The following is a 25,708-nucleotide window of genomic DNA, read 5'->3' as shown; positions in this document are numbered from 1 at the left end:
TGGAGTGGAAGCCAGCAGGGCCTGGTGACCCCCCTGGGCCAGAGCTGCTGCTGTGCACGGGGACAGCCATGGGTGCCCACCACATCTTGGCTTGTCCTGATGCAGCCAACTTGTCTTCCCCCTCTCTCATAGGAGCTAATTACGGTGATGCTAACGAGGCAGATGTGCTCATGCTACCCAGGGTTTTAATGACTCCTCCAGGTTTTCTGACACTTCTACTGGGAAGCCAAGGGAAGGGCTTTGGGAGGAGAGGGCTGGTGGGGAGGCGCTGTCAGGCAGCCCCAGCCCTGCTGTGTGCCGCGGAGCCAGAGACTGGGAATGACTGAGTAGAGGTGCTGGAGAACTTGTATAAAATATCTAAATAAATCTTTAATATTTCTAATTGCAAATGTACATAAATTGCACGGCCACATCATTTCTTTGAACACCAACAACTTTCTCTGTACATTATTACATAGTTTAAAAGGAGCTGAAGGAGATTCAGCAAACACTTCCACTTTGCATTTTTTTTGTTTTTAAACATACTTACAAAAAAAATTTTTCTTTATAAGAGGATATAAAACATAGCGACTGCTTATCAGGAACAAGTATCAGCTTAAGCAGATATACAGAGAGAGGTATATCTTAAGACACAGTGATGTATGAGAAAGGAATATGTGGACATGGAGACTGCACTTCGGGGTACTGGCAGCTGATGCAGAACCACGTGGAATTTACAGCAGTGTCACAGCTCAGGTCATCGGTGAAGGTCAGTGCTCCAACATGACACCTTTTTCAAAGCAGGGTTATTTTTGAATGTCATGTAACACCCTCAATTGGATTTGGTTTGGATGCCTGTGAGCTGCATGTTGGCATGCTTCGGTCATCCCATCCCTCCCATCCCCCCTATATTTTCCACAAGGGAAAAGGAAAAGGCAACAGTTTTCTGTGCAGGGTTAGCGCAGGGCTTGGCTGCTTCTCAGGGCAGGAACCGCATGGCCGAGCCTTGCGGCTGAGCAGTCTGCTCTGAAACTGCCCTGAGGAGTCAGGGACCTGCTCGGAGGGGCAGTGCCCCTGCCTGGGCCAGGGACAGAGCCTCCCGGTGCTGTGAGCCCTCCGCACGCTGCCCCACGTCAGGGCCAGGGCGCTGTGCAGTCCTGGATTGCTTTGACTGCAAACCTTTAGGTTGAGCACTACAACCACTACGGGGGGAAGGATGGGGTGCTGCACAAGAAACCTCACGCTCGCCCCGAGGGCAGTGTCACGGTTGTGCCCTTTGTGCTGGCTGCTGCACGCTCAAGGCAAGGCCATGGCGGTCTCGGGGGCACAGTGAGAAGGGAGCCCCTTGCAGATCTCATCCAAGCCGCACCTGGGGGCTCTCCTGGCAGACTACAGCAGTGAATCTTTCCCCTCCTGGCACTAAAAATCCTTTCCTTGTCGATCACAGATCAGACTTTGTTATGTTTTCTGTTACATCGTGGTATGGACTTAAGTAACAGCAAAAGCCTCTAGACTACTTGCCCATTTCTTTCCTAGGAGTGCCTGCAGTGCCTCGCTCGGGCGCACCGGGTCCCTTCTCCCTTCAGCCTCCCCGCAGCAGCACAACCCCAGCGGGCTGCCTGCCAGGCTGGAGGGGTCAGCGCGTTCTCACAGTGCAATCAGTGCTTTACAGCTGCAAAAGCAGAAAACAAACCCAACCAGACTCGAATGACAATGCAGTGACAAAGGGCTCTTTGGATGGCAGCAGGCTTTGTGAAAGGGGCTGGTGACTACACTGTAGTGTTAATTGGCGTGGGGAAGGACTGAGGTCCCTCCAGGTGGTTGGCACTGAACTTGAGCCATAAACCCTGTCTAAAAAGATGGTACCTGGAGTCTGCAGAGACGCTGGGGTATTGTTCAGTCCTTTTCATCCCTGTTTACACAAAATTTTGCTCACTTTTTTTCAGCAGTGTTCACTACAGTTTAACAAAACCCCAAATCATAACTCTTAAAACAGAATCCCTGAGGTGGGCCAACCCCAAATCTGGATCCCTGACTTTTCTCCTTTCCCTCTTCCCCCGGATGCCCAAGGGGAAGAGGTGGAGTCATGACCTGTGGCTGGATCCAAATTTGCTAGCTCGAGTCCACCTCACCTAAACAGCATTGATACAGCCAAATCCTGACCAAATAAGCAGCACCAGAAGTAAATTACTATATACAACCGTTAGTGAGATAGATACGTTACAGTAAACACTGAAAACATTTACAAAAAAATATTAAGACTTGTATTAAGATAAAAATCTGAGTGTGTTTTAGTGTTGTTTACACTTTGACAAATTTGCACTAGAACAGCTTCTTATTGTAGAAAGCGCAAGAATGGAAAAGGAGACGGAGCCGCTCACAAAGCACTGCGCGTGGTGGTTGCTTTACTCCGCTGTCATCGCCTCGGCATCGCTGCGCCAGCTCCCAGGGCTGAGGCCGCAGCTGGGTGCCCTGCCCGCTGCGCTGCCCACTCACATCGCTGGCTCCCGCTCACACACACGTGCACGCACACACACACACAGAAATGTACAGTTTATAAATAACAGAAACACAAACTGAAGTAACAGATCTGAGCTGAGCCTGGATCTTAAACCCTATCCCCAGCGTTTCGCAGGGGAGCGTGGTGGTTAGGTCCAGTTGTTGACACTTGCAGGGGAAGGCGACACAGGGCTGAGGGGTGGGGGGCTCTCCACTGTAACGAGACCGCTTCCTGATTTGAGTTTTGTTTCGTACTGGCTCAGGAAACTAAGCAACAACTCCAGAAGGTATTGGCACTGGAACTTTTAAGTTGTGTTTTATAATAACTCACTGTGGAAGGACTTAAGTGTGCCTGCTACTTCAGCAGAACAATGTGTTCAGTAATTTGCAACTTTGAGGTTAACCAGGAGTTTCTGACAGATCCTGGGGAAAAAAAAAAAAAAGAAAAAAAGGGGGGAGGGAGAAGGTTCTAAAAGCAGTGCCTTGGCTTGTGGTTGAGCAGAAGATTAAGCTGCACTTTGCTTAGCTTCAGTGCTAAACAACTGTGTTGTGGGTGGTTCTTTTTTCCAGCTCTTACGGAGAGCACTGACTGCATCCCAACATTACTTCCACGTACGAATGGGAACGCTGCTGGTGGGGCGCCCGCCCCATGCTCTGGGAGCGTTTCCATTCCTCTACGTTACTTGGCTCTTGAAAAACTTCGTCTCTCCCAACACCGGTATGTTGGAGCTCAGAAACAATTAGCTCTAAAAATACATCTCAGGGCAACAGCAGTTTAAAATAGTCTTTTTGCAGGGTTCTTACAGTGTGTATGAGACAATGGCAGCTGGTAAGTGTACGTACCGAACCGTTCCCAGTACCCCGTGTATTCCTAACCTGTCTGGGTCTTTCTCCAGTTGTAACCTCGTCAGTTTTGTGTGGGTCTTCAAAGCCATCTGTGCTATCCTCCACATTCAAAGGTGACTGTACTTGCCATAACTGCTTAGTGATTACTTTTCTCTGAGGAGCTCCTGTTGGGGTCTGCTGTGTGGCTGCACCACTCTGCAGGCGTTGGCTGGGCGTGGAGACCTCAGTGCAGAGCAACACGTCCGCTCCTCCAGGGACCAGAGCTGCAGCAGGTGCAGCCGCGCCGGGCTTGGCCCAGGGCTTCCAGGCAACAGAAAAACGCTTACAAAAAGAAAAAGCAGCTTTAATTTTGAAAACAATTGCGTGTGGAAGAGTGCTGTTAATGAGCCTTACGGCTGGGAGGTGGCATGGCAATGCAGAGCTTACTGGCAAACAGCATCCTGCTCGGGCAGCCTGGGTACTGAGAGGTTGGAGACGGTACCTAAGCTGTGCAGAGCGCAGTGAGCGTCCTAGTCCCTTTGTCTGAACATTTACACATGGCAGGAGGAGCTAGGACAGGCGGTCAGCAGTGTTAAACTTTAGTGGGAGGAAAAGGCAGAGATGTCCTGTACACTGTACACTGTCATCCATATCTCAGAGAAAATCTCTGGGCTCGTGGTACGAGGGACCTGCTCTGAGACTGGGAGTCATGAAGGACTAACTTAAAAAAACCACAAAGCAACAAACACACCGTGGCGGCAGGTCAGCGGCACAATCCCCCGTTAAGGAGGTGACCCCTCCGCTGAGCGCAACGTGTCTGAATGTGCCGAATCTGCGTGTTTCAGCAGCAAGGAAAAGTCTAATCCTGGCTTATGCCTGCACAGTGCTCCTGACAAGGGGGCTCTTGGTGGTGGCTGCTGTTCCTGTTGGTTACTCCCTTATGACCATGTTTTACATTCTTCAAGCCGGTTAATTTCCATGCAGTGCTCATTCCCAATTTAAAGAGGACAGTATTCCAGAAAATGGGCTCTTTTTTTTTCTAATGCATACTGTGAAAGAAAAGAAATACAATTACCGATCTTCATGGGTCTTCAGGGCTGCTCGTTTCTTTGCCTGTTTTTCTCCCCAGAAACAGTAAAAATCTCCGCACCGAGCATTACATCCCCGTAACGAACCCTTCGTCAAGCAAGACGCTGGCCGTGTCACAAAGCCCGTCACTCCCCCTGTGCCACCACGGGCACCACCGAAGCCAGACCCTGCGCCTCGTTCACAGCTCAGGGACAAAGCTCAGGCAACCTTTACTTTCTTCTGTGGTTAGGTGTGTGGCGGGGAATGCAGCGCCCTGAACTATTGCTTTACCAAAACCTTCCCCATTAGCTGAGCGAGCAGCGGCTGGCGAGGGGACCCAGGGAGCCCATCGCCAGTACCAGCTCCTGCCTCCACCTGTGTGCGGAGCCTCGGGCTGGCTCCACTCCCTGGGCTTGCGTGGTGGCCCCGCGGCCCCAGTAGTGCCACCGGACCCTTCTCCACTGCAGTGCCCCATGCAACACCCCTCTGGTACCGCACTGCGCCGAGGGAGCCCTGACAGTTCTCCTAGACTGTGCCCCATGTGTGGGCGGAGTTAATTAAACATTAATTTGCCATGTAAATGCCCTGCGGACACCTACGTGCTGTAAAAGCCAGTGGCCTCACAGAGCCACGTAAGGAAGGCCGGCTGGGCGCGGGGTTTGCTCTGGGGACAGGGCTGTGCTCCAGGGGGAGTCACAGGAGCGGGGCAGGCTCTCCTGCTGCCCCCAGGCAGCTGCAGCCAGCTGCACGCTCTACCTGCACTGAGGGGGCCGCTGCCTGCTGCAGGCTCTGCCCAGCTCCCTTTATTTCGCTTCCTGCAATGACAAGGACGTTATTCCTTGCTGGGAGGGGTGAGGCATATCCTTTGGGCAGTTTGGAAGGAAAAGGTTACTTCTGTTTAAACATTAAACACTGATTTAAATCCAACAGTGACAGCGATTCTCAAATATATCTTATTTCCTTATGCCACTCATCTCACACTCGATCTTTCCGTCCCCTCAATGTGCTGGCATTAGCATCTCCCACAAAGGCTCAGTCAAGCGCGCCGTCCGCAGTAAGGAGCTGGTTTCTCTGGGGGAGAGAGCAGCCGTTCTTTGAAGCCGCGGCTCACACCTGCTGCTGCACGGTCTCTCTGGCCAGGCCTCCTCTCCTGCGGCAGCGCCCTCCACGGGTTAACAATTACTGCTGTTTCTGAATTCTCCATTCTCTGTAATCTGCAATTTAGTTGGGTTTGTGGGGGAGATCCCATTACGTGTCTGCATGCTGTACCTCTCTTTCAGCTGAGTAAGGGCACTCATTAGCCGTGCGTTGGCAGCATCCAATGAAGCAATGCGTTTCTCCTGCGAAGGAACAGCAGAGGGGAGCGGTCAGTGGGCAGGAGCCCAGAGGCAGCCAGGACCTGGCCCCTTCTCCTCTGGCAGTCTCACAGAGGCTATGACACACCAGGCTTTTACACAAATGGAAGCTGAGCTAAATTAATTTTATCATCCCATGTAATAATTGGTCCTGAACGAAACGGAGATAAAGATTTTTTTTCCTAATTTTTCAGTGATACAGAAATTAATTGCATTGTTTGCTCTAACTGCAGCTGCTACGAAGATGATAAGACTCATGTTCTAAAATCTAGTTCTCTCCCAAGATGGTTATTCCTGCCAGTGTTTAATTGATTTTGTTAGTGTAAATAAATGGTTTAAATGACTCGTGGCCTCCCGGGATGGCTGTGATGGCAATTTCCTTATTCTTACTGATTACACTAAGAAGTCCTGTCCAGTATCGTGGGGATGGGAGCCGGAGCTGCGGCGTCGCAGCCTGGTCCAGCTGTGCCTGCCCTGTGGCTTCCCTCTGCCTGCTGCAAGTGGGGGGATAAGAAACGACTCAGAGGGGCTCAGGTTTGCCTGTGCATCAGCCTGCTGGACACTGCACAGCCTGAGATGACGGAAAACTGAACAAAGCAGGCTGCACAGGCACGGCAGGAGCCTCTCAGGTACCCCACGGAGGCAGCAGGTGGCTGCAGCCTGCCCCGCGCACGCCTCCCACCTGCCCCGTGTCCCCTGGGCTTTGCTCGAGTGCAGGAGGGACGGTGCCGATTTACCAGTTGTGAGGCAATTACAGGAAAACAGTGATTCTTCTTACAGAGTTACGACTGTCTCATCTCCTTTTTAATTAGCTAGACAGTAAATTAGTCATGAGTGGTGACTCACAAGTGATTAATACGGTCATTAGGAGAAAGCCTACAATTTACCAGCACCTAGCCACAACCTGAAGGAAGGCCTGGCTGCTGAGGAGATGCTGATCTCTGTCCAGACAAATTAAGAGATTATGGGCTGTACTTTTTCAGATCGTTCTTTACAAGCAGAGTATTTTATTCCCACTGCCTGATGCCATTCTGGTCTGTAACACTAGCTGAGCTTCCTAACCTTGCAAACCACAACCCAAATGCTGAACGGTGTTGGCTTTGCTCTGGCCAGCCAGCGCTTGCCTTGCCAGCCAGGTCCTGCAAGCGCTACTGAACTCTGCAGGCTCTGAACCCACCCAGCCGATCCTACCGGGCTGAGCACCATCCAGGCTGATTTTCAGCAATGAAATAAATGCTGCTTGCTAGGAGAGGAAGGAGGCTCCTTGTCTCTGCCTTACTGGCTGGCTGGAATAAGGCAGGCTCCCAGCACTGAGGCCTTTAAATGATGTTCCTGTGAGGTTACGTGTGGCCTGCTGAGGTCTGTCCCCCCTCGTCCCTGACTGTAGCTCCGTGCTGACTCACCCCGTGCACATCGTCTTGCCACACTTGACCTGGCACTGCTGCCTGTTGGCAGTCTCGCCCCCAAGAAGCGCTGCAGCTCTTGGCAGCAGGGACTCACCTGTGCATCAATTATTTTCTGCTTGGAGTCCACGGCAGCCTGCATTTCTGCATGGTCCTTCTTTAACTCCTCCTCAACTGACATCAGCCTGGTAGCCAAACAGACAAGAAAAGAAAGCCACGTTTTCAAGCTGCAGAGTGCATAGCCCCTGTTTGTACAGTGGGGTGTACTGCTCAAGGAGCCAAGCTGGGAGCTTCGGGCACGGCTGGGCGCCCCGGAGCACATCTCTTCATCTCCTCATTCAGACAGTTTCATTCCCAGCTCTCACACAGCTTGACAGTGACCCAGGCCACTGCTCTACTGCTAAGGCAAGATTGTGCTCCTGGCTGGATCAAGCTACTCTGAGAAGTAATGGCCTTCTGTAGCACACACACGGTGTCAGGAATACATTAATTACTCTTGTTGGGCTCTGCCACACTGAGCTGCCCAGACACAAGCCTTACACCCACCCACATCAGCCACCCAGGGTGACACAGAGCACGGCCTCATTTAGTCCTCAGCACCAAGGAGGCAAAGGGGTGCTGTACATCTCTGCAGCACGCAGGAGGATGTATGGAAATGCCTGAAGGACAATCTGCAGATGGGACAGGCCTCACGTAGCGGCCCCCACCATCCATACGAGAGCTAGTTCCCTTATCTGAAACTGCAGCTCTGAGGCACACACAGATGCTCCCAGGACCCACAGCTGCGCATTCGAATGTAAAGCAAGACACACACGAAGACACACAGACACAGACACACACACACAGACACAGACACACACACACACACAGACACAGACACACACAGAGACACACACACACACAGTCGTTGCCACTGCCTCTTCTTGCACAAAAACCAATAGTTCAAGCCCAGTCTTTTTTCTGGTGATTAATTTTGTCTAGACACCTCTACAACAGGCTGCCCAAAAGCTTAAGTGATTAAGGCCAGTGAAGGAAGACCCATTTAGGAGGGCCGATTAAAAGCACCAAATTGGCTTGCCTCGGGTAAAGAAGCAGCCAGCGGGACTGAACAGCCCGTGTAGCAGGGAAATGTAACCACCACATCAGTCTGGGTGGGAGAAAGGGGTTTATTGCTAGGAGCAATGTGAGGGAGATGAGATCTTCACTGAGTGTCAGGAAAGGCTCATTCTGAGCATAAGATCAATTGCTCGTACGAAAAGAAGAGCGAGCCTGCCAGATCCTCTGTGAGCCAGGGAGGCCTGCCAGCCCTTGCCTCCTGAACTTTTGCCTTTGTGAATCGGGGAAATGGGGGCAAATCCTCTGTGAGGTGACACTGATGGGGGGAACCCAAGGAGTCAGGGCTTGAAACTCCCCCAGGGGCAGCATGTAAATGCTGGCAAACCCACAAGGGAAAGCTGGCTGCTCTGCCCAGGAACCTGATCCCCCTGAGCAGGGGTCAGCTCTAATGCCACCCTGGCTGCCTGCCTTCCTCCCAGCTGCCCCGTACCTGCTGATGATGCCCTTCATCTGGATCTCCTTATCCTCCTGCTGCCTCCGGAGCCGTTCCTCGCTCTCCTCCAGCCTGGCCTGGTACTCCAGCATCAGCTTCTGCGTCGTCTCCTCCTGGCATTTGAAGCGCGTCTCATACTCCTCCAGCTTCTTGTTGGAGATGCGAAGCTTGTCCTGCAGCACCACTAGGTCCTGCTGGTACTACAGCACGCAAGGACAGACACAGGAGGAGAAAACACATGTAGCACGTTACCTAGTAGGGCTTTGCCCTTGCCAGGGTTTCCCCATAGCCCGATCACGCCCCTGTCCTCGCATCAGACTAGCTGCAAACCCGTGTCAGATAACCCCACGTGCCGACACCTCCTCTTCCGTCTTCTCCGTGCTGTGCTAGGAGCTGCGCTGCGTTCCGCGGGGCTGGCACATCACTGGCAGGTTCAGAGAAGGGGTTGTTAGCAGAGATCAGCATTTCACATGGGGAATGCAGGTTAGAGCGACTGAATGGCAAATGCAGCTGGCAGCTCCCTTACACTAACAGCATGGGGCTAAACACAGGCAGGAAAAGCTGAATTGGTGGGATTTTGGTTTTACGCGTGAGCTCTTCAGCCTACACCTATAACTGTGTGTGCTCTGGAGCTGCCGAAAGCCCAGCAGGAGCTGTTAGGCCACACGGCCTCCTGCCAGGCAGTGGGCACACGTCGGTCACACCGTGGCGCTGGGGCAGCGAGCGGTACTGGGGCTGCGCCCTGTGGGCTAAGCGAGGTGGGCAGGTGGCAAGCCCAGGCTCAATCCCAGAAGAGCTGCTGCGTGAAGCCAAGACCCCACAGACTACAGCTTGCACAGCTGAAGCTAAAAATCATCAGTAGAAGAACCATGTAAAGCAATTACAAAACCGGAGAGCTGCCTAACCCAGGGCTGGGTGTGGCTACTGCAGAAGCACAGCATTCAGTACAATGTGCTTTGGTAAAGGAAAGGGCAGTGTGAAGCTCTGTAACGAGACTTTAATTTCAAAGTTAGCCTTGAAATTTGTGTTTGTTGTTGTTGTTTTTTTTTCAATTTAAACTGCAATAACCTTAGAATAATTAACATGCAGCTGAGAATTTTTTTGAGTCAGAAATTTGAGGCTGTTTTTGAGTCAGAAATGGGAAAAAAAAGATCACCTGTGTGATGAAATCTGTTACAAGGCCACAGGTGTCATACACCAACTGACAGAAATGCGCTTCATTGTGCATTGCCTTGGTTAGCTGCGAACGTGGCCGTCTCCTCGGCCAGCTCCTAAGTAAGCATTCAAATTACGGACTTTGTTGTGTCCCGGTTTTGAGAGCCCTGCTGTGGGGTTTTACTAAAAGGCCAGCTCTTTGTGAGAGGGCCCCAGCTCGCACAAGTCCCCACGGCTCTCCTACAATCAGCTCTGCTGACTGGTGGCAGAATAACCCTAACGCCTCCAGGCTGAACCTTTACGGTGTTGAGGGTTTTCCTGAATGGCCGCAGTATTTGTGCCACGGCAGGCAGAGTGGGGACAGCCTCCAAGTGGGAACAGTCTGGGCAGACAGGCCCAACATCTCGCTGTGTTTTTCCTTTAGCAAAGCGTTCACTGAGGCACTGAAACGAGACAGTTTGCACATGGAACCAGCGTGATGGAAACACGGACGCCCGTAGAGCTGCACAGAAGCACTGAAGTCAGACAGAAGGGAGTTGCTCAAAGAGGAAAGATTAAATACCTACCCTAGCCTTAAAATAGGAGCCGCATAAATGAGCTCAAATGATAGCAGGAGAGGCCTCAGAGCCCGCAGAAGTCGCTCCTGTCTCTAGCACACTTGGCTCATTCTCGGTTACCATTGGAGGCTTACAGCAATGGGGAGAGAGGTTATGCTAATGACGGTCCTTAATGCCAGTGACGGGCGTGACAGCAAAGTAACAGAAGATGCTGCATGGGAATGAGACGCCAGGCTCAGGGCACCACCAGCGTGAGGACGGGGACCGGTGTGCTGCAGTACTGCCTGAATCTGTAACCCCAACAGCATCCACCTGGAGCGGGTGCTGGCAATACCTGCCTGGCATGTCCCGCACTGACCCTTGTGTAGCCCTCCAGTGACCCAGCACAGCAGTGACACCGGCACAGAGAGCTCATCCGGGAACACCCTCGCTGTCACTGGCTGTCTGCTGGTGTCCCTGCTCGGGCCTCGGCCTCTGCATACGCCACAGAACTTCTTCTGTGTCAGATGCTGCCTGCTCAGTACGTGGCTGTGTACTTACAGGAATAGCCAAGGAGGAGAAAGGCAGTAAAAAATGGGTTGAGCTCTCACAAACAATAGCCACACTCTTCCTGAGGAGGCTGGGAGCCTTCGCCTTCCACCTTACAGTCCCTACCATAGGGTCTAAAGTCCCTGCCTTTGACCTTTCACTTGAATTTAACAGGTGAGAGTCCAACAACGATACAACACAACAGGCAAGGGCTGCTGTTACAAGAAAACAGAAACGTGTCTGTGCTGGAGAAACAGGAAACATGTTCGGGGAGGGACACGTCAGGAGTTGTGCGTGACCCGGTGCTAACAGGTGTCTGGTGTGAGGACCGTGACGCACGGTCAGGGGACACCCCACAAGCTAACCGTGCCCAGCTGCGGGTGTCCTGGCAATGCCAGGCTGCTGAGAAAGCATCTCGCAGAAGCACCAGTCAAAGATTGCTCAGCTCTTGACTGCTGCATCCTTGACACAGCCTCAGAGCAGCGTCACTGCACCCATGGTGTCACACCGCACCCCGGTGCTGTAGCTGAGACCAGAATCTGGGCTTAATTTTAGGTCTCTTTGAAGCCTTTTAACATGGGAGCTGCTTCTTGCTACACGTCCCTGTTGTGAGGCAGAAGGCTGCCTGCACTCTCCTCTCCGATCTCTTTTATAGGTGAGCTGAAACTGTTTTTTAAGCTTTCTTTCCTGCAGCCAGGGGGAAGTAAGAGGCACCAGCTGGCTCCAGATGATGTCGCAGAGCAGCACCAGCACTCAGTTCCTGGCTCCTGCTTTTCTCACTAGCTCTCATCAGAGGACAGTTCGAGTCAGTGTGTGAAAACCTCCCAGACCTTCCCCAGCAGTGCCCTGTGACACTGAGCAGCAGGGCGCAGAGCCTGACACCCCTCTCTCCTGGGCAGGGAGGTGCCAGACAGCCCACCTTGCCCCTGGGCTGCTCAGATGAACGACATTCAAGGAAATCCTCTCTCTATTTAGAAACTTGATTCAATCCAATCAGGTTTTACCTTTTCTGCTTGGCTGAGCTCGTCCTTATTCCTGAGCTTATCCCTGTGCTTGGAATCTGGGTCAATGCTTTCATCTTCTAAAAACTGCATGTTCATATTCAAAAGCCAAGCAGCAGTGCGGTCCAGGGCATTGGGGTTCACAGGAGAAGGGGCCTACAATGAAACATACAACCATAACAAAAGAAAAACCTGTAACAGAAATGGTCATGAAGCTAGAGAGAGAATTTCCTTCCAAGCAAGCCCTCTCCCGTGCTGCTCAAACAGCAATGAGCAAGTCTGAGCTACCAGAACAGCCAGGGGGAGGTACAGGAATGACTCCTGTTGTGCACCTCACATTATTTTAATAAATTGGCCTTTGCCAGGCCGAATTCTTCCCTTTGCCATCCCCAGAGAACACAGAGGTGTGCTGCAGAGGGAGCCCGCTGCAAGGCACAGGCCCAGGTTTTTGGAGCAGGTCGTGGCTGCTGGCAGATGGGAAGGCTGCGCGCTGGGAAGGCTTCGTACGGATAAACCCAGCAAAATGAATGCTCCTCCTGGTCATGCTGACGCCTTCTTGGAAAATACAGGGTTCTTCTAGGATGAGCTTCTGTACGGATGAGGTCCAACTCCTTGACAGCTCAGCAGCTCCCGGGGGTGCTCAGGTAGCTGTGGGTGCCCGCGGAACAGGGCTGCTCTCCTGCCAGGCAGCCAGAGCCGCAGCTGTGGCTTTTCAGTCCTGGCCTGGGCAGGGACCACAAGCTCTGACCGAACGGCGTTGCCTGAAGAGTTTCCAACCACATCAGGAACTTGAGGAAGTGAAGCTCCAGCCATTTCCCCTCTGTCCTGGCTCATTATAAACAGCAGTAATTAGTTTCTTGGAGGAACACAAGGGATCTGGATGACCTGGTCAAGTGAATTCAAGCTAACAAGGCAGAAATGCAGGCGACTTTCTCATCCATGCAGACCTCTGGACAGGGGAGGAACCCAGTGGTTCTTCAGGAGTGGGGCTGCTTGGTTGTCCCCCTGGCACTGGGAGCTTTCCCAAGCCATCTTTCAGCCTGGTCTTCATTTCCACAGTTCTAAATCAGAAGTTTCAGCCTCTGTTCATGGCACACTTGCTGTAAATCCTGCCCTGGCTCATGGCTTTCTGCTTCTTCTTAGACCTCCATCTCGGGCTCTGCACCTTGGGTGGTTGCTCACTGTCTGACTTGGAGGAGCGCTGGCCACCCAGCTTCACTTCAGCAACTTAAAGGCTCTTGCTCCAAGGCTCTCAGTTAGCAGAGCTCAGCCCAGCTGTGCACAGGTCCTTCTGCCTCTTTCTTCCTTCTCCAAAGAGGTGAAAAAGAGCACCTGATCCAGCCTGGCACAGCTCCAAAGGCAGATCAGCAAACGGCCTCACAAAGACAGGGGAAGTGCTGCTGCCTGGCAGGAGCAGGGCTTGGGGAATTCTACGGGAATGGCCAGGGCATGGGACTCCTCTGGTCTCAAAGGGACTTTAATACCAGCAGCGATGAGCGAGCAGTTTCACCGTGATTCACAGACACTGCTCAGGCACAAGTCAAATATGCAGATTGGGCTGGGAGGGGCAGCTGGGGACCAGCTCTTGGAGGAAAGCTCTGCAGTCACCGACTGGCTGGGGTCTGAAGGTTTTGCTGCGCTCCTCGTCTCAAAGAAACTCTGCTACCGACGAGGCTGCTGCCTGCAGAGCTCTGTGCCCCCTGCACCTAACGAGGATCGATCCCCATTATACAAATGTGGCTACATGGCCAGCTTGCTAATGTCAGCGCTTATGAATCAATACAGCATGCACAGAACAGCTCCAGATCGGGCTGATAAAACAGCCTTTAATGGGCAGCACTGACACAAGGCCTCCTCAGCTGCCTTGTAAGGCAGAGGTACTTACAGCAGCTCTGCTGCTCCTCCAACGCTGTGCTGCTGGAAAGGAGCCTGGGCTGTGCTGCAGTGAGCTCGTGCCAGTTGTCCGCACTCTCTGGGTTTTGTATTACTTCTAAAACTCTTCCTTTGGGCACTGAGAGGCCCTACTGTGTTAATTTTCTACAGGGCTGCATCTGAAATGTAAAATGACTAGAGGAGCACTAGCCAAACAATTTATCCATGCCAGGAAACCGGAGGGCCCTGGGTCTGTGACGTACTGCTTTGTGTTAGCACCGTGACCAGTCCCATTCCTTTCTGTGCAGACCAGCATGAGCTCTGGGACCCGAAGCACTGTTGAGCTCTGCACAGCTGCAGCTTCACTCTTGATGGGGAGCACGCTCCTTCCTTACCGCTCTCGCCTCCCCTGCTGCGCTCCCAGGAGGGTCTAACAGAGAAATGAGTGTCCAGGGACACCAAGGCTTTGGTGGGGCAGGAGCAGCAGCACAGGGAGTTGTAGATAAATGAGAAGATTGGCGCCTAGTCCAAGTCTGTGAGATGGGGCTGGGCTGACTATGGCATGGGATGAGAGCCTGCACATGGAGAGGCAAAGCGGTGACGAGATGGTAGCGCAGGACAGGGGCAGGGCTATCATTGCCCTCGTGTCTCTGCCACCTCGCGGCAATCACACCCCAACGTGGCCAGAACGATGTCCCCTCTCACCGCAGTGATCCCCAACAGCCCATTTCTTCTCCAGGTCCGTGGCCTGACCCCTGCCTGGCCCCACCAACCCCTGAAGACATCGCAGCCCCCCTGAACTCACCTGTTTGTGCATCGTGCGCTGCTTCATCTCAGGGCTGTCACCCTTGGAGGAGGAGGACTGCTGCCGCAGGCGGGCCCCGCTGCCGGGCCAGTCGGGCGAGGAGGACATCATGCTGCCGCTGGAGGGGCGCTGGTACTGGACCGTGTTCAGCAGGGAGGGCGGCGTCCTGCCCCGGGTGACGGGTGGGGGCGGCGGGGGCGGCTGGTCTATCCGCCTCTGCGGCCCCGCGCTGTTCTGGCGCGGCATGGTGGGCTGGCCGCCCTTCTCCGTCAGCGAGAGCTGCCGCCGGGCCAGCTCCCCCGTCCGGCGCGCGAAGTCCTCGCTGGGAGTGGGGCCGGCGAAGCCGTGCTTGTTGGCCGTCAGCTCCTCGCTGTTGCTGTGGGAGCTGAGCGAGCTGTGGCACTCGGAGCCGGAGTCGCCCAGGCCACGAGGGGAGAGCGGCAGCCCCGCCGCCATCTGGTAGACGGGGTTCTGGAAGGAGAGCGGTGCCAGCAGCTGGGGCCGGCCGGGCGCGCTCTCGCCGCTCGGCGTGGTGGGCGTCTGGCCCACCCGGCGCACGGTGGCCATGGCCGGCACGCTGCTCTGCTGAGTCCGTGCGCTCCACACGCCCTGCAACTGCCCGAGGGACGACTGACTGTCATTGAGAGAGTCGGCAGCGCCGGGCGCGTTGGCCCCGCTGTCCAAGAGCCGATTGTCCTGCAAGTCCACCATGGACAAACTCTTGCTGCCGTTAGACATCTGCACGTCGGGCTCATTGGCCTCTGAGTAACTGGAGCTTCGGGCAGGCGAGGGCTGGGCCCCAGCAGACCTTGTGACAAAAAACAAGTCCTTGTTTTCAGGGGTTGGAGATGGTAACCGGGTGAAATCTATCAGACTGCGGGGAGGTCAGTGCGTAAGGAAAAGGAGAGGAAAACAAAAAAAAAGAAAAAGAAGAAAAAAAAAGAAGAGTTGTGAATGCTGCACCAGAGCAGGAAAACGTTATCACTCAGAAGAAATCAGCGTGGCGCAGCCATGGGCAGGGGACGCAGCCCAGCCCCTGCAGGGCACGGGGCCAGGCCCAGCTCTGCCTGTGCATGGGGACGGTGCAGCAGGAGCAGGGGGACAGGGGAACGGAGGGGTCTGGGCACCCCTAGGGGGGGGCAGAAGAGCAGGAGGTGCCTCACATGGAGGAGCGGGCCGTGCTCTGCGGGAGGCATTGATGGGCTCGCTCTTGGGCTCAGCTGCAGCCCGCAGTGTGCTGGCAGCATGGGGCTGAGCTCCCAGCTGGCAGAACCCACCCCGCTCCCTGTCCTCTGCTCTGTGCCTGGGCTCTGAGCTCCCGGGGGCTGGCCAGGACCTGTACAGCACCGGGGGGCTGATCCACACCAGGCTGCCAAGGGTCAGACAGAGCTGTAACAGCAGAGCTAAATCCTAGCGGCAGAAAGTTATCCACCCACCGCTCCTGCCGTAACAGATACATCCAAGCAATATTGATTTCTTGCAGACAGAAGGAAAGAGCTTTGCAGTAGCTTAATGTGAATGTTCTGCGATCAAAGATGGTGCATTGTAAGCAAGTATTTGGGTGAAATCATACTGGCAGAGATCTTCCATAGCATTAGATTTAAATAATTGTACCTCAAGCTGGGAATCATTAGAGATGAAAGCTCTGATTAAAGCAAGTCCGGCTCCATTGTTGCCTTTCATTCCTAATTAAACTGTTAAGTATTCTGTAGTTTCCACTTACAAACTATTTTATTAGCAGTGTCTTTCAATTTATGTGGGCTCTACTTTTCCAAAATCAGAAACATTTTAAGTCTGCAACAGTCATCCCTCCCATGAATGAAATTTGTTACATAATTAGGCCTAAAAGTGTGTTTGGTGACTGTGTCTGTGAATCACTGCTCGTTAAAAACACCCAGTATTATAAAAACTGGACGGAGTGGATTGGAATTGATTGTGAGGCCTCTACAGCTTGGGCGCTGTTAGAGAAATGTCCGCATTTGGATCTCAGTGAATGCAGCACATTCCCTACATCTTACAGCGATGGGTAAGACCAATAAATCTTACAAATTCAGACAGCTAATGAACTCAGTGGTAGAACTCAGTGCTTTGAGGTCAGTATGAACAATCCCTCAAGCCCTCAAAGGACGAACATTTTGCTTCTGCAGCCAAGCGTCAAGAACTGAGCTCAGAACCGGTCAGCTTTCCATTTCCCAGACCACATTCCCAGCCCTGGCTCATGACAGACCCGGGAGGGAGCCGGAGGGAGCCATGTGCTTGCCCTACTGCCCTCTGCTTTGTCTAGATTCAGAGCTGAACCACACCCAGTATCCATTTTGCAACAGAAAGCCTTGCCAATGGATCAGGTGAGTCCACACCACGCCTTGTCCTGCCTGTCCCTGCAGGTGCTCAGGGTTTGGTAGTAGGTGAATGCTCAGAATTTCCTTTGTGGCCAGGCCACCTCTTAGGCTCTTACCCAGATAAGTCATTCTCTATCACCATTTTCTGTAGCCCCGCAGAGATGCTGTTGCCAGCGTTAGGAGTGGATGCAGTGTGATCGGCTGTGACTGAGACCTGCACGCAGGCTGGGTTACTGAGCGCCGAGTTGACATCCCTCAGGATCCGAGGCAGAGGCCCAAGTTTTGTTGCAGTGCCCTGGTAGAAAAAGAGAGCAGAATTACTGCCTGCATCTTGTGTTTCTGCTAGAGAGCTGTGGCTTCTGCCAGTTGCTGGACAGTCTCCTCAGTGAATCGTTAGCAACATTAATTTTCTCCATAATTTAACTCCACTGGCTGTCCCAGACATGTGGCTTCAGAAACCATTCGCTGCTGCGGGGCAGAAGGCAGCAAGCATGCTTAGCATAGTTCAGACGCCGAAGACAGCTGCGGCCAAGCCTGGTCCAGGTCTCCTGACAGAAATCCTTTTCATTAAAAATGAACCATTTGAATCTGCTAGAAAAAGACAGAAGGGGCTTCAGCAGCTCTGCCTTCTCATCCCAGCAGCCCCTCCATGCTCACCCCCCAGTGATGAAGAGCAGAGGGGGAAAGCAACACTCACCTGCCCCCAAGCAGGACAAGAAGCAGCACGGGGAAGGCTGGGGAAGTGCTGAGGGTTAGTACCAGTGGTGCTGTGCACCCACACAGGCAATGGACGGGTACGGGCTGCACAAGGGGGAGGTGTGTGCTGTGCTGGGCCCCTGTGCCCAGCGCTGTCCAACCGTGCTTCCCTCCAAGTCCCCGTGAGCCCCCCGTACCTGCTCCAGCTGAGAAATGACTTCCCAGAGCAGCGAGTGCAAAGTGGACAGCTCCCGGCCCAGGTCAATGTAGCCTTCAAAGCCAGCTGTGTTTGAGATGGTTTCTGGATTGGAAATCTCCAGGAGAAATCTCTGCATGTTAGTCCATTCGTGCTCCAGGAACTGATTCATGAAGGACATGTATTCCTCTTTGCTGCCAAACCTACCAAGACAGCAACAGAAATCTCAGCTAAATCCTGTAAACGGAGGTGCAGCGAGCAGAAGGAGCAGGTACACACACACGTCAGAATGGCAGAGCCTTTCTGTGGCATCTGAACCCTTTCAGAGCCTTTGGGATCACCAGGTGGCTAACAAGCAGCTGGCACCTCACTGAACACAGAACCAAAATTAACTCCAGCCTAATCCAGCTAAGCCCTCATTAGCATGGGACCTCAGCAGCAGAAATGGAGGTGAAAGCTACAGAAACGAAGCTGTTCTTGGTGATGGGGTGCATCTTACTGCTGGTACAGCCGCCAGAAATAAGACGCATCACTGGAAATGAGGAAATCAAAACAACCAAGCCCAGTCACTCGGCTGAGGTGCAGTGAACGATGGCTGTGGGAGTCCCACGCTCTCCCCCGCATTCCAGGCCCTGAAGCTGGCCGCAGCCACACGCTTGACTAACGTCAGCTTAGTTAGAGGTTCCTTCCTGTGAAGTGCTGAAGATCTGGAAACCCTTTAGTTAGGGATTGGTCAGAAATATGGAGAATTTCTGTCACCTTGTGTAACACTTGTTTGCTTTCCACCTGCGGTTGTGTGCATGCACGTGCACTCCTGGCTGTGCGTGCGTACACTGAGCTGGTTTCCAAATTTAAGGAGTTTTAGAAGGAAACTGCCCATTCATGTTTTGGAAAGCTCACCATTTTGTTATCAGAGCTCAGGATAAGTAGCTCAGAGCTGCAGCCAGTGGAAAGATTTTCAGAAATCTCTTGCTTTGTTTCCATCAAACCTACGGGCTTAGAACTTGATAGTGTCCCCATCCTCTTCTCCTGCCATCCCTGTTCAAACAACCCTGCTGTCATAGCAGGGAAGGGCACAGAGCTCCTGGGAGGGACAGAACGGCTCCAGAGCTACACACACCACTGCTGCTGTGCGGGTTCTGGCCCTGCTGGTGCCGCTGACGGGAGGCAGAGCTGATGCCATCAGCCTCTCCCAGCACAGCGATCACGGGACTCATTTCCTGGCTGTGCCTGGGTGTTCCCGCTGCAACCCAGCCCTCTCTGTGTGGTCAGAGCAGCCTGTTTTCCTGCTCGTAAAACACGTGCTGTTTTGGAAACTTCACTGATCTCTCTGACCTAACAGCGAGGGAATGGGTCCCAGAGAGAGACGGGGGAAAAACACAACAGGAAACAAGCAGGCCCTTTCCATCCAGGGAAGGAGCGGCCAGCGTGGGACCTCCCTTCCCCTTCTTCAGAACTGCCCCCCCCCCCACTGCCACAGCCCCGCTTACTTGGCGAAGTTGGCGAGGTTCTGGGTGACCTTGGCGATGAGGGTCAAAGTGCGCGCAGTGCGGTCGTCCGGGTACTCCTGCAGGAGACTGAAGAGGGAAGGGGACATGATAGCTGGGCACAGGAACCGCAGGAACAAGGAGGCACTGATCAGTCGCTCGCTGATGTCTGGGCGGCCGCGGTTGCTGCACTCTTGTCTCCACGAGGCGAAAACTTCCTTGAGCTCCCTTGGGAAGACACTGAAATGACAGAAGGACACACAGGGATGGTGAAGTTCAAGGCCAAGGTGTTTGAAGGGCCACAAAGCAGTGAGAAGCATGGTGTGTAGCAGCCACGTGGTGTGACGCCCTGACCTGCACCAAGGCAGAGTCCTCTCACCCTGCACAGCAGCACTGCCACCCTCACCAGCCACAGGCTCCTCTTTTCCCTGCTGTGCCCATTAGGAGACTCAAACCAGACAGACAAGAAGCATAGCCCAAACCCCTGATAACTGGGAAGCCAGAGATACGGAACGAGCTGTGCAAAGCAGCTCACCACCACGTGAGGTGGTGCGGAGCATCCCAGAGAGATGGGGCACACCACCTGAGTGGTGCCCAGCAGCGTGGGACACCCTTGGTGGAACCACTGGGGGTACTGGGGTCACCAGCGCAGCTGGTGCTCGGTTGTGTGAATTGCAGTACTCCTGGTCTAGCTCTTGGACCAAATCCCATGGGGATGAGGGCAAATGCAGAGCCCCATGGGAGTCACTCTGGTTTCACAACCACACCGAGCCCCGCTGGGCTTCCCAAGGCCCCAGAATTGCCCCGTGCCCTGCAGATGCCCGCGGCAGCAGCCCTTATCGCCGCAGACCCAGCTGCCTGCTCTCCTCCCAGCTCCCTGCTCCCACCTTATCCTGTTCCCAGCACGGGTTATTTGTTCAGCTGGATCCTCCCACGCGGGAGCAGGCTGACAATGGGTCCCCAGTGGCCACCAAGTCCCTGGTACCGGCCCTTTCCCTCCGCCCCAGAGCCTGCTCTGGCCACGGCCACCGTCTTTGTCTGAAAGTCAGAGCTGCTCACCTCCAGAGCTGGATGGTTTAACAGCAGACCAAGGAGGGGGCAGCCTCCATTTTAGGCCATAAATCTCCTTACCAAACAGCCATTTCGCAGGATGGTTTGCCAGTTTTGCTGCAGGGACTACGTGGGGTGAGCAAAGCAACGTGAGCTGGCTTCCCGCAGGCCTGTGCCCCTCTCAGGGCCTGACTGCCCTGTGCCTGCCCCTCACCCCTGCTGGGAAGAGAAAGCCGCGCTGCCAGAGCCCATCCTGCTGCCCTCACAGCGTGCTGCCTCTGCCACCACCCACCCGTGCCAGGAGCAGGAGGGAGGCCCCGAACTGCACCAGCCTCAGGGCAAAGCCCCCAGCTGTGCCCCTGCCCCGCTGAGCACCGCAGCGGCACGGCCCCGGCCGCGGGCACCTGCCCAGCCCCGTGCTGTACAGATAACACTAACCAGTGCCTTTGGCTGGGAAGGTTCTCCTCTGTCTTTGGCTTGATCCACACAATTGGACGAAGCCCTTTGACTTCACGGTATTTGCCCAGAAACAGGAGAATCCTTTAAGCAATTTAAAGCTTGAGTGATCAGGACAGGTTGCAGTTACTGGAAGTAGCCCCCTGAACACGCACGCACCGGCTGCACGCAGCCCGCGAGCACTGCTCGCTGCCACGGGCTGGGAGACCATAAAAGTTTAATTGTGGAGCAGCGGATGGGATTCAGTTAGCCAGCTTTATGTGACAAACGGGCCAGTAATTCATTCCCCAACTTTCCAGTAACGAGCTTCCACATGCTGAAATTCTGCTTACGCTGAAACTTTCCAGATGTCCAAATTATGTCATAATTATAACAATTTTCAGTTATTGTAAACCTCTTTCCTCTCTCTGACTCTCTCCGGCAGATGAGCATGCACACTCTGGCACTCTATTTAAAGCAAGACTGTTAGCTGTCAGGGTACCATGGCCAAGCCTGAGCACTCATCATCAGCCCAATTAATCCCCAAGAACTGCTGAGCACAAAGGCGAGAGGGAACTGCTCGGAGCAGCAGCTCCGTTGCTCCAACCTTCCTCCAAAAGGCAGGGCTGGAGAAACAAACTTCCCGTGCACTCGTGACTTTCCTTGGGTCACTTTCCAAGTCTATTTTTAGACTTACCTTTTCATGCTGCTCTGGGTATTCTGGGGAAAAACACTAATTTGAACAATTATTATCCACTGGTGACTAAAAGCAGTGGATTCCTCCTGGGAGAGCACAACTCCTGAGTCAGAGAATTATTAATTGGCTCAGGATGAGATACAGGCTACCTCCAACAAAATCTGCCCTTTTGCTTATTCGTAGTAGATAAAGGAAGTCAGAGTGAGCCTCTCACTGCTTGGTCTCTCGCTGAGCAACATCAGGAGAAGCAATTCCCTTCCTTCCTGGCCTTGCAAGACAGCACACTCCGAATCCTGGGAGACTGCATCTAATGAGTTTTCAGACCTTAATACAACAGCTGGGGTAGGGGAGAAAATGAGAAGTTTTTACTGTCAGAGACTTCCTTCCTCCAAAATGAGCCTTAGTTGGTGTTTGGCAACAACAGTGTTGCTACAAAATACAATAATAAAAGCTAAGCCTGGACTTTTAACCAGGAAGACTGCAAATCCAGCAGTAATAATATTTTTTTTCTGTCAGGACAAGAATCTCCTGGTCTGCTAGCAAGAAGCAGGAAGAAAACATTTTTATTGCTCAAGGTAATAAGGTCACCAGCTCAATTCTTCCTGTTCCTTGCAGGCACCAGCTGTAACAGACCCGAGGACGGGACAGCGGGCACCAGCACGGCCACCTCCAGCACAGGACACCAGACACCCCACTGCCTCCCCCCAGGCGATTTTGCATATCGAGGCCTGTCCCAGCTCGGTGCCAGAACCTTTACCCTGAGCACAGTCGGCGAGGACATGCCTCCAACTGCATACCAGGCCTTGGGCCAAGGAGGCAGGGAGCTCCCCACAGCTGCCCTGAGCACCGGGAGAGAGCGGGGTTAACCTGGAGGAATGCGGGACGCGGAGCCAAACGGCCCCGAGCAGCAGCAGCAGCAGCAGCAACAGCAACAGCAGCATCCTCGCCCAGGGCTCTCCCCCCATGGCTCCCACAAGCTGCAGAGGGATTCAGCCTGAGGACGGGGCTGATGCTCCACCTCTGCCCTGCAGCTGAAGGCACTGACCAGTAGGAGTTGATGATTTTGCAGAAGGCCAGCTCGCAGCACATCTTCAGGTTGCTCTGATGCTCAGGAAGGTCTGAAGAAGAACACTTACTGGGATCCACCTCACAGTTTTCATCTGATTCGTACAGAGCCTTGATGAATTCCCCTGGAAAACAGGCAGTCAGTGATGGGTTTTGGAGATGCAGTCAGCAAGCAAGGCAGCCCGTGAGCCCCAGCACCCAGCAGCTGCCCTGTGCCCCATCCCATCGTGCTGACCCAGCAGTGCAGCTCCTGCAGAAAGGCCCTGCCAGGCCTCTGCGCTGCTGCTCCCCAGCTGCCCTGCCAAAAGGCTGGGCAGTATTAATTAAATTAAAATTGAATTAATTAATTAAAGTATTTCTGTGAGTTTCTCTGCACTCCTGCTGGCTGCTTGGCCACCCCTCACCCTGGTGGGCTCACACCCAGGGCTTTGCCAGCTCTCATGCCAACCCCAGGTGCCATGGGCACAGAGCAGCGCAGCGTGGGCTGGGGGCACTGCACGTGTCCGTCTGTCAGGGGCACATGTCCATCTGTCGGGAAGGGCAGCAGTCTGTCCGGGCTGCACTCCGCAGGCAGGGGAGGCTCGGGGAGGGGATGGCGGGGAGCAGGAGGGCCTCACACAGGGACCTGTGGGGCTGGGTGATGCCCTGGGGCAAGGTTTGCTTTGGTTATCTCATCATTCCTTTTGGTTTGCTCATCTCCCAGCTCCTGACCGGCCTGGACTTTCCCATCCTGCTTTTGTCCACCCCAGTCTGCATTCCTCCCCCTCCACTGCCCAAACAGATTTTAATTATGTCCCGGAGAACCTCTCCAATGTATTTTCAGCTCTGCCAGGGAGCTCTGGAGCCTCTCTGCTTGCCTGCAGGTGCTGCCTGCTGTTATTACCCAGTCCTATTACTCGGTTGTGCTGCATGGTTTGAAGGGAAGCACCACGCTGCATTGTGCTGCCTCGTGACACGGAGATGAATCATTTCATGACAAAAGGGCCATGCAGGATCCGTGCCCCAAACAACTCGCGGGGACTGCGGGCTCCCCGGTACGAGACGGAGCTGGCTCGGCAGTGAGCCCTGAAAGGGGAGCGTTATGGAACTCCCTGCCTTCATTAACCTCCTGGCTTTTTAGAAATTTTTTGAGGTAATCTACTTCCAGGCCTGCCTTTGACCAGAAGGCATTACAAGGCAGAAATAAGTAACAGCCCCTCTCCTCTGCTGCTGGGCCACCTGACTGAGCTTGCTCCATGATCTCCCAGTCCCCAGCTCCATCAGGTCGCTGGTACCTCAGTGAAGTACTTACACTTCCTTCGGTCCTTGTTAAAATTACACAGATCCACTAATAGGAACCTAACACACTGAAAAACGAGCAGGTCGATAGGAGCACCGCTCATCCTACTGCAAGGACGTGCATAAAACCCAGCTGCCTTCGCCGAGTGCACGCCGCAGAGGCAGCCCCCCCAGGCTGGGCTGTGCTGGCTGCAGGCAGCAGCGCCGCGATTCCTTCCTGACCTGCCCAGAAGCGGAACCTCTCATTATTTTCATTTGCATCGGGAGAAATATTTTTGGAGCCATAAGCGCAGCCAGCCCTTTCAAAAAAGCACCGGGAGGGTTCCCAGCGCCATCAGGGAGGCGACTCTCATCACTGCAATTTGGGAGATTTCATCTGACTGCTGCGAGCAACGGGGGGAGCGTCTCCGGCTGGGGCTGTGCAATCAGGGGAGGGATTCAATCAGCCGCCGTGACACTGCCAGAGCCCAGACAGAAGCCTTGGCAGGATGGCAGGATGGTCACAGGGGCACCGCACGGAGCACCCGGCAGCTCCCCGAAGAGCCCCACCAACCCTCTGTACCTACCTAAGGCATCTTGCAAGTATTTCTGCCCCACCAGCTTCAGGTATTCTTCGATTGCTTTGGTGGCTAGTGTGTTCTCCCTGAAAATGAGATGCTCATTCTCACCACAGCGATCAACTTCAGACATCATCAGGTCAGTCAAGAAATCCTGGAAAGCAAAGCCCACGGTGGGTCACCAGGTCAGCAGGTCCCTGTGTGCAGCAGGGCAGGCAGCTCTCCCCTGTGCCCGCCGCACCGCCGCCAGCCTGACCTCCCTCCTGCTTCTCCGACCCTCGCAGAGAAGAGAGGAGAAATCAATCTCTGGGGAGTTTCAACTTTTGCACCCCAAAATGATCCATTCCACGCCCGCACCGCATTTGTCCCTGCATCAGTGACAGCTTTCAGGGGGGGCTCATCTCAGCCTCATGTTTTGGGGGTGAAATCTTTTCTCCGCTGCTAAACGTGGCCACATCGGTATCCAGCTGCACGGGGTGCCAAAGGGGGGCATGCCCAATGTCACGGGCTGTGCCCCATGGCTGGGAATCGAGCCCGTAAAAGGCATCACGATGCTCCCATGTCCCATTTCCTCAGTATTCATGGGAATAAACAGCACAGCTACAGTGCACATTTTGGGCACATTTGGGGTCTGATGTGCACAGAGCCAAAAAACAGGCGGTTTTGTAATCTGTGCCGCACAGCAATGGGAGGGGTGAGCAGCACAGCTGCCCTGTGCACTAGCCCGGGCTTTGAATTGCAAATGCTGACAGAAAACCAGCACTTAGGAGTGAGCTCGGTGTCGGTGTTAACTGCTCGGAGCGGGTCCCGCAGTTCCCCGTGCATTCTGCTCAAAATCCACTGCGTGGTGTGAAGCGCAGCGCCGCACTTCGCGCTAATGCAGGCGAGATGCTGTCCAGCTCCTCGTGCTAATACAATATTCAGCTCCTGTTCTCCGCGCTGCTAATGGGAAAATCGGCTGCTGAGCCAGGGGCTGGGCTGGACGACCTCCTCCCAGCCGGCACCGCTCGCCTCGATGGCAGAGGGAGAGCGGGCTGCTGGCACCCTGCAAGCCCTGAGCACTGAACCTCGCACCGAGTCCCCGTGCAGGAGACAGGGATGTTGACACACGGCTTCACTGCCATAACTGAGGGCACCTTTTTTACACCACCCTCCTCTCAAACCCAATAATCTGCTGGGTAATAACCCTTCGCTAAGGAATTCTCCTTCATTTGTCAGAGCGCACAAGCTGTAACCCAGTGCTGGGCACGGGCAGCAAGAGCACCCGGAGCTGCTGTGCGGAGGTGCGGGCCCTGCCCTCGCCGTCCCCACA

At 54.0% G+C, this 25,708-nt stretch overlaps 1 protein-coding gene across 12 annotated transcripts in view; it reads right to left on the bottom strand.

Moving 5' to 3' along the window:
- Positions 1 to 344: 344 nt before the first annotated feature.
- The window catches only part of DAB2IP (DAB2 interacting protein), a 210,179-nt gene continuing 184,815 nt past the window's right edge, over positions 345 to 25,708 (bottom strand). For 9 of the 12 annotated variants that reach the window (XM_068656646.1, XM_068656642.1, XM_068656647.1 and 6 more), the window contains 10 exons: positions 24,406 to 24,550; positions 22,542 to 22,686; positions 19,318 to 19,554; positions 17,829 to 18,030; positions 17,052 to 17,230; positions 14,597 to 15,470; positions 11,923 to 12,075; positions 8,676 to 8,878; positions 7,227 to 7,314; positions 345 to 5,711 (listed from right to left, as the gene is read on the bottom strand). In XM_068656646.1, coding sequence (XP_068512747.1) covers positions 5,544 to 5,711; positions 7,227 to 7,314; positions 8,676 to 8,878; positions 11,923 to 12,075; positions 14,597 to 15,470; positions 17,052 to 17,230; positions 17,829 to 18,030; positions 19,318 to 19,554; positions 22,542 to 22,686; positions 24,406 to 24,550 — 2,394 coding nt within the window. In that variant the 3' untranslated portion in view covers positions 345 to 5,543. The remainder of the gene's footprint in view (positions 5,712 to 7,226; positions 7,315 to 8,675; positions 8,879 to 11,922; positions 12,076 to 14,596; positions 15,471 to 17,051; positions 17,231 to 17,828; positions 18,031 to 19,317; positions 19,555 to 22,541; positions 22,687 to 24,405; positions 24,551 to 25,708) is intronic. The other 3 variants (XM_068656644.1, XM_068656643.1, XM_068656645.1) reach the window with 3 other exon arrangements.

Source organism: Anas acuta, chromosome 20 (assembly GCF_963932015.1).
Source record: "Anas acuta chromosome 20, bAnaAcu1.1, whole genome shotgun sequence".
NCBI lineage: Eukaryota > Metazoa > Chordata > Aves > Anseriformes > Anatidae > Anas > Anas acuta.
This window is presented reverse-complemented; position numbering and strand designations above follow the sequence as displayed.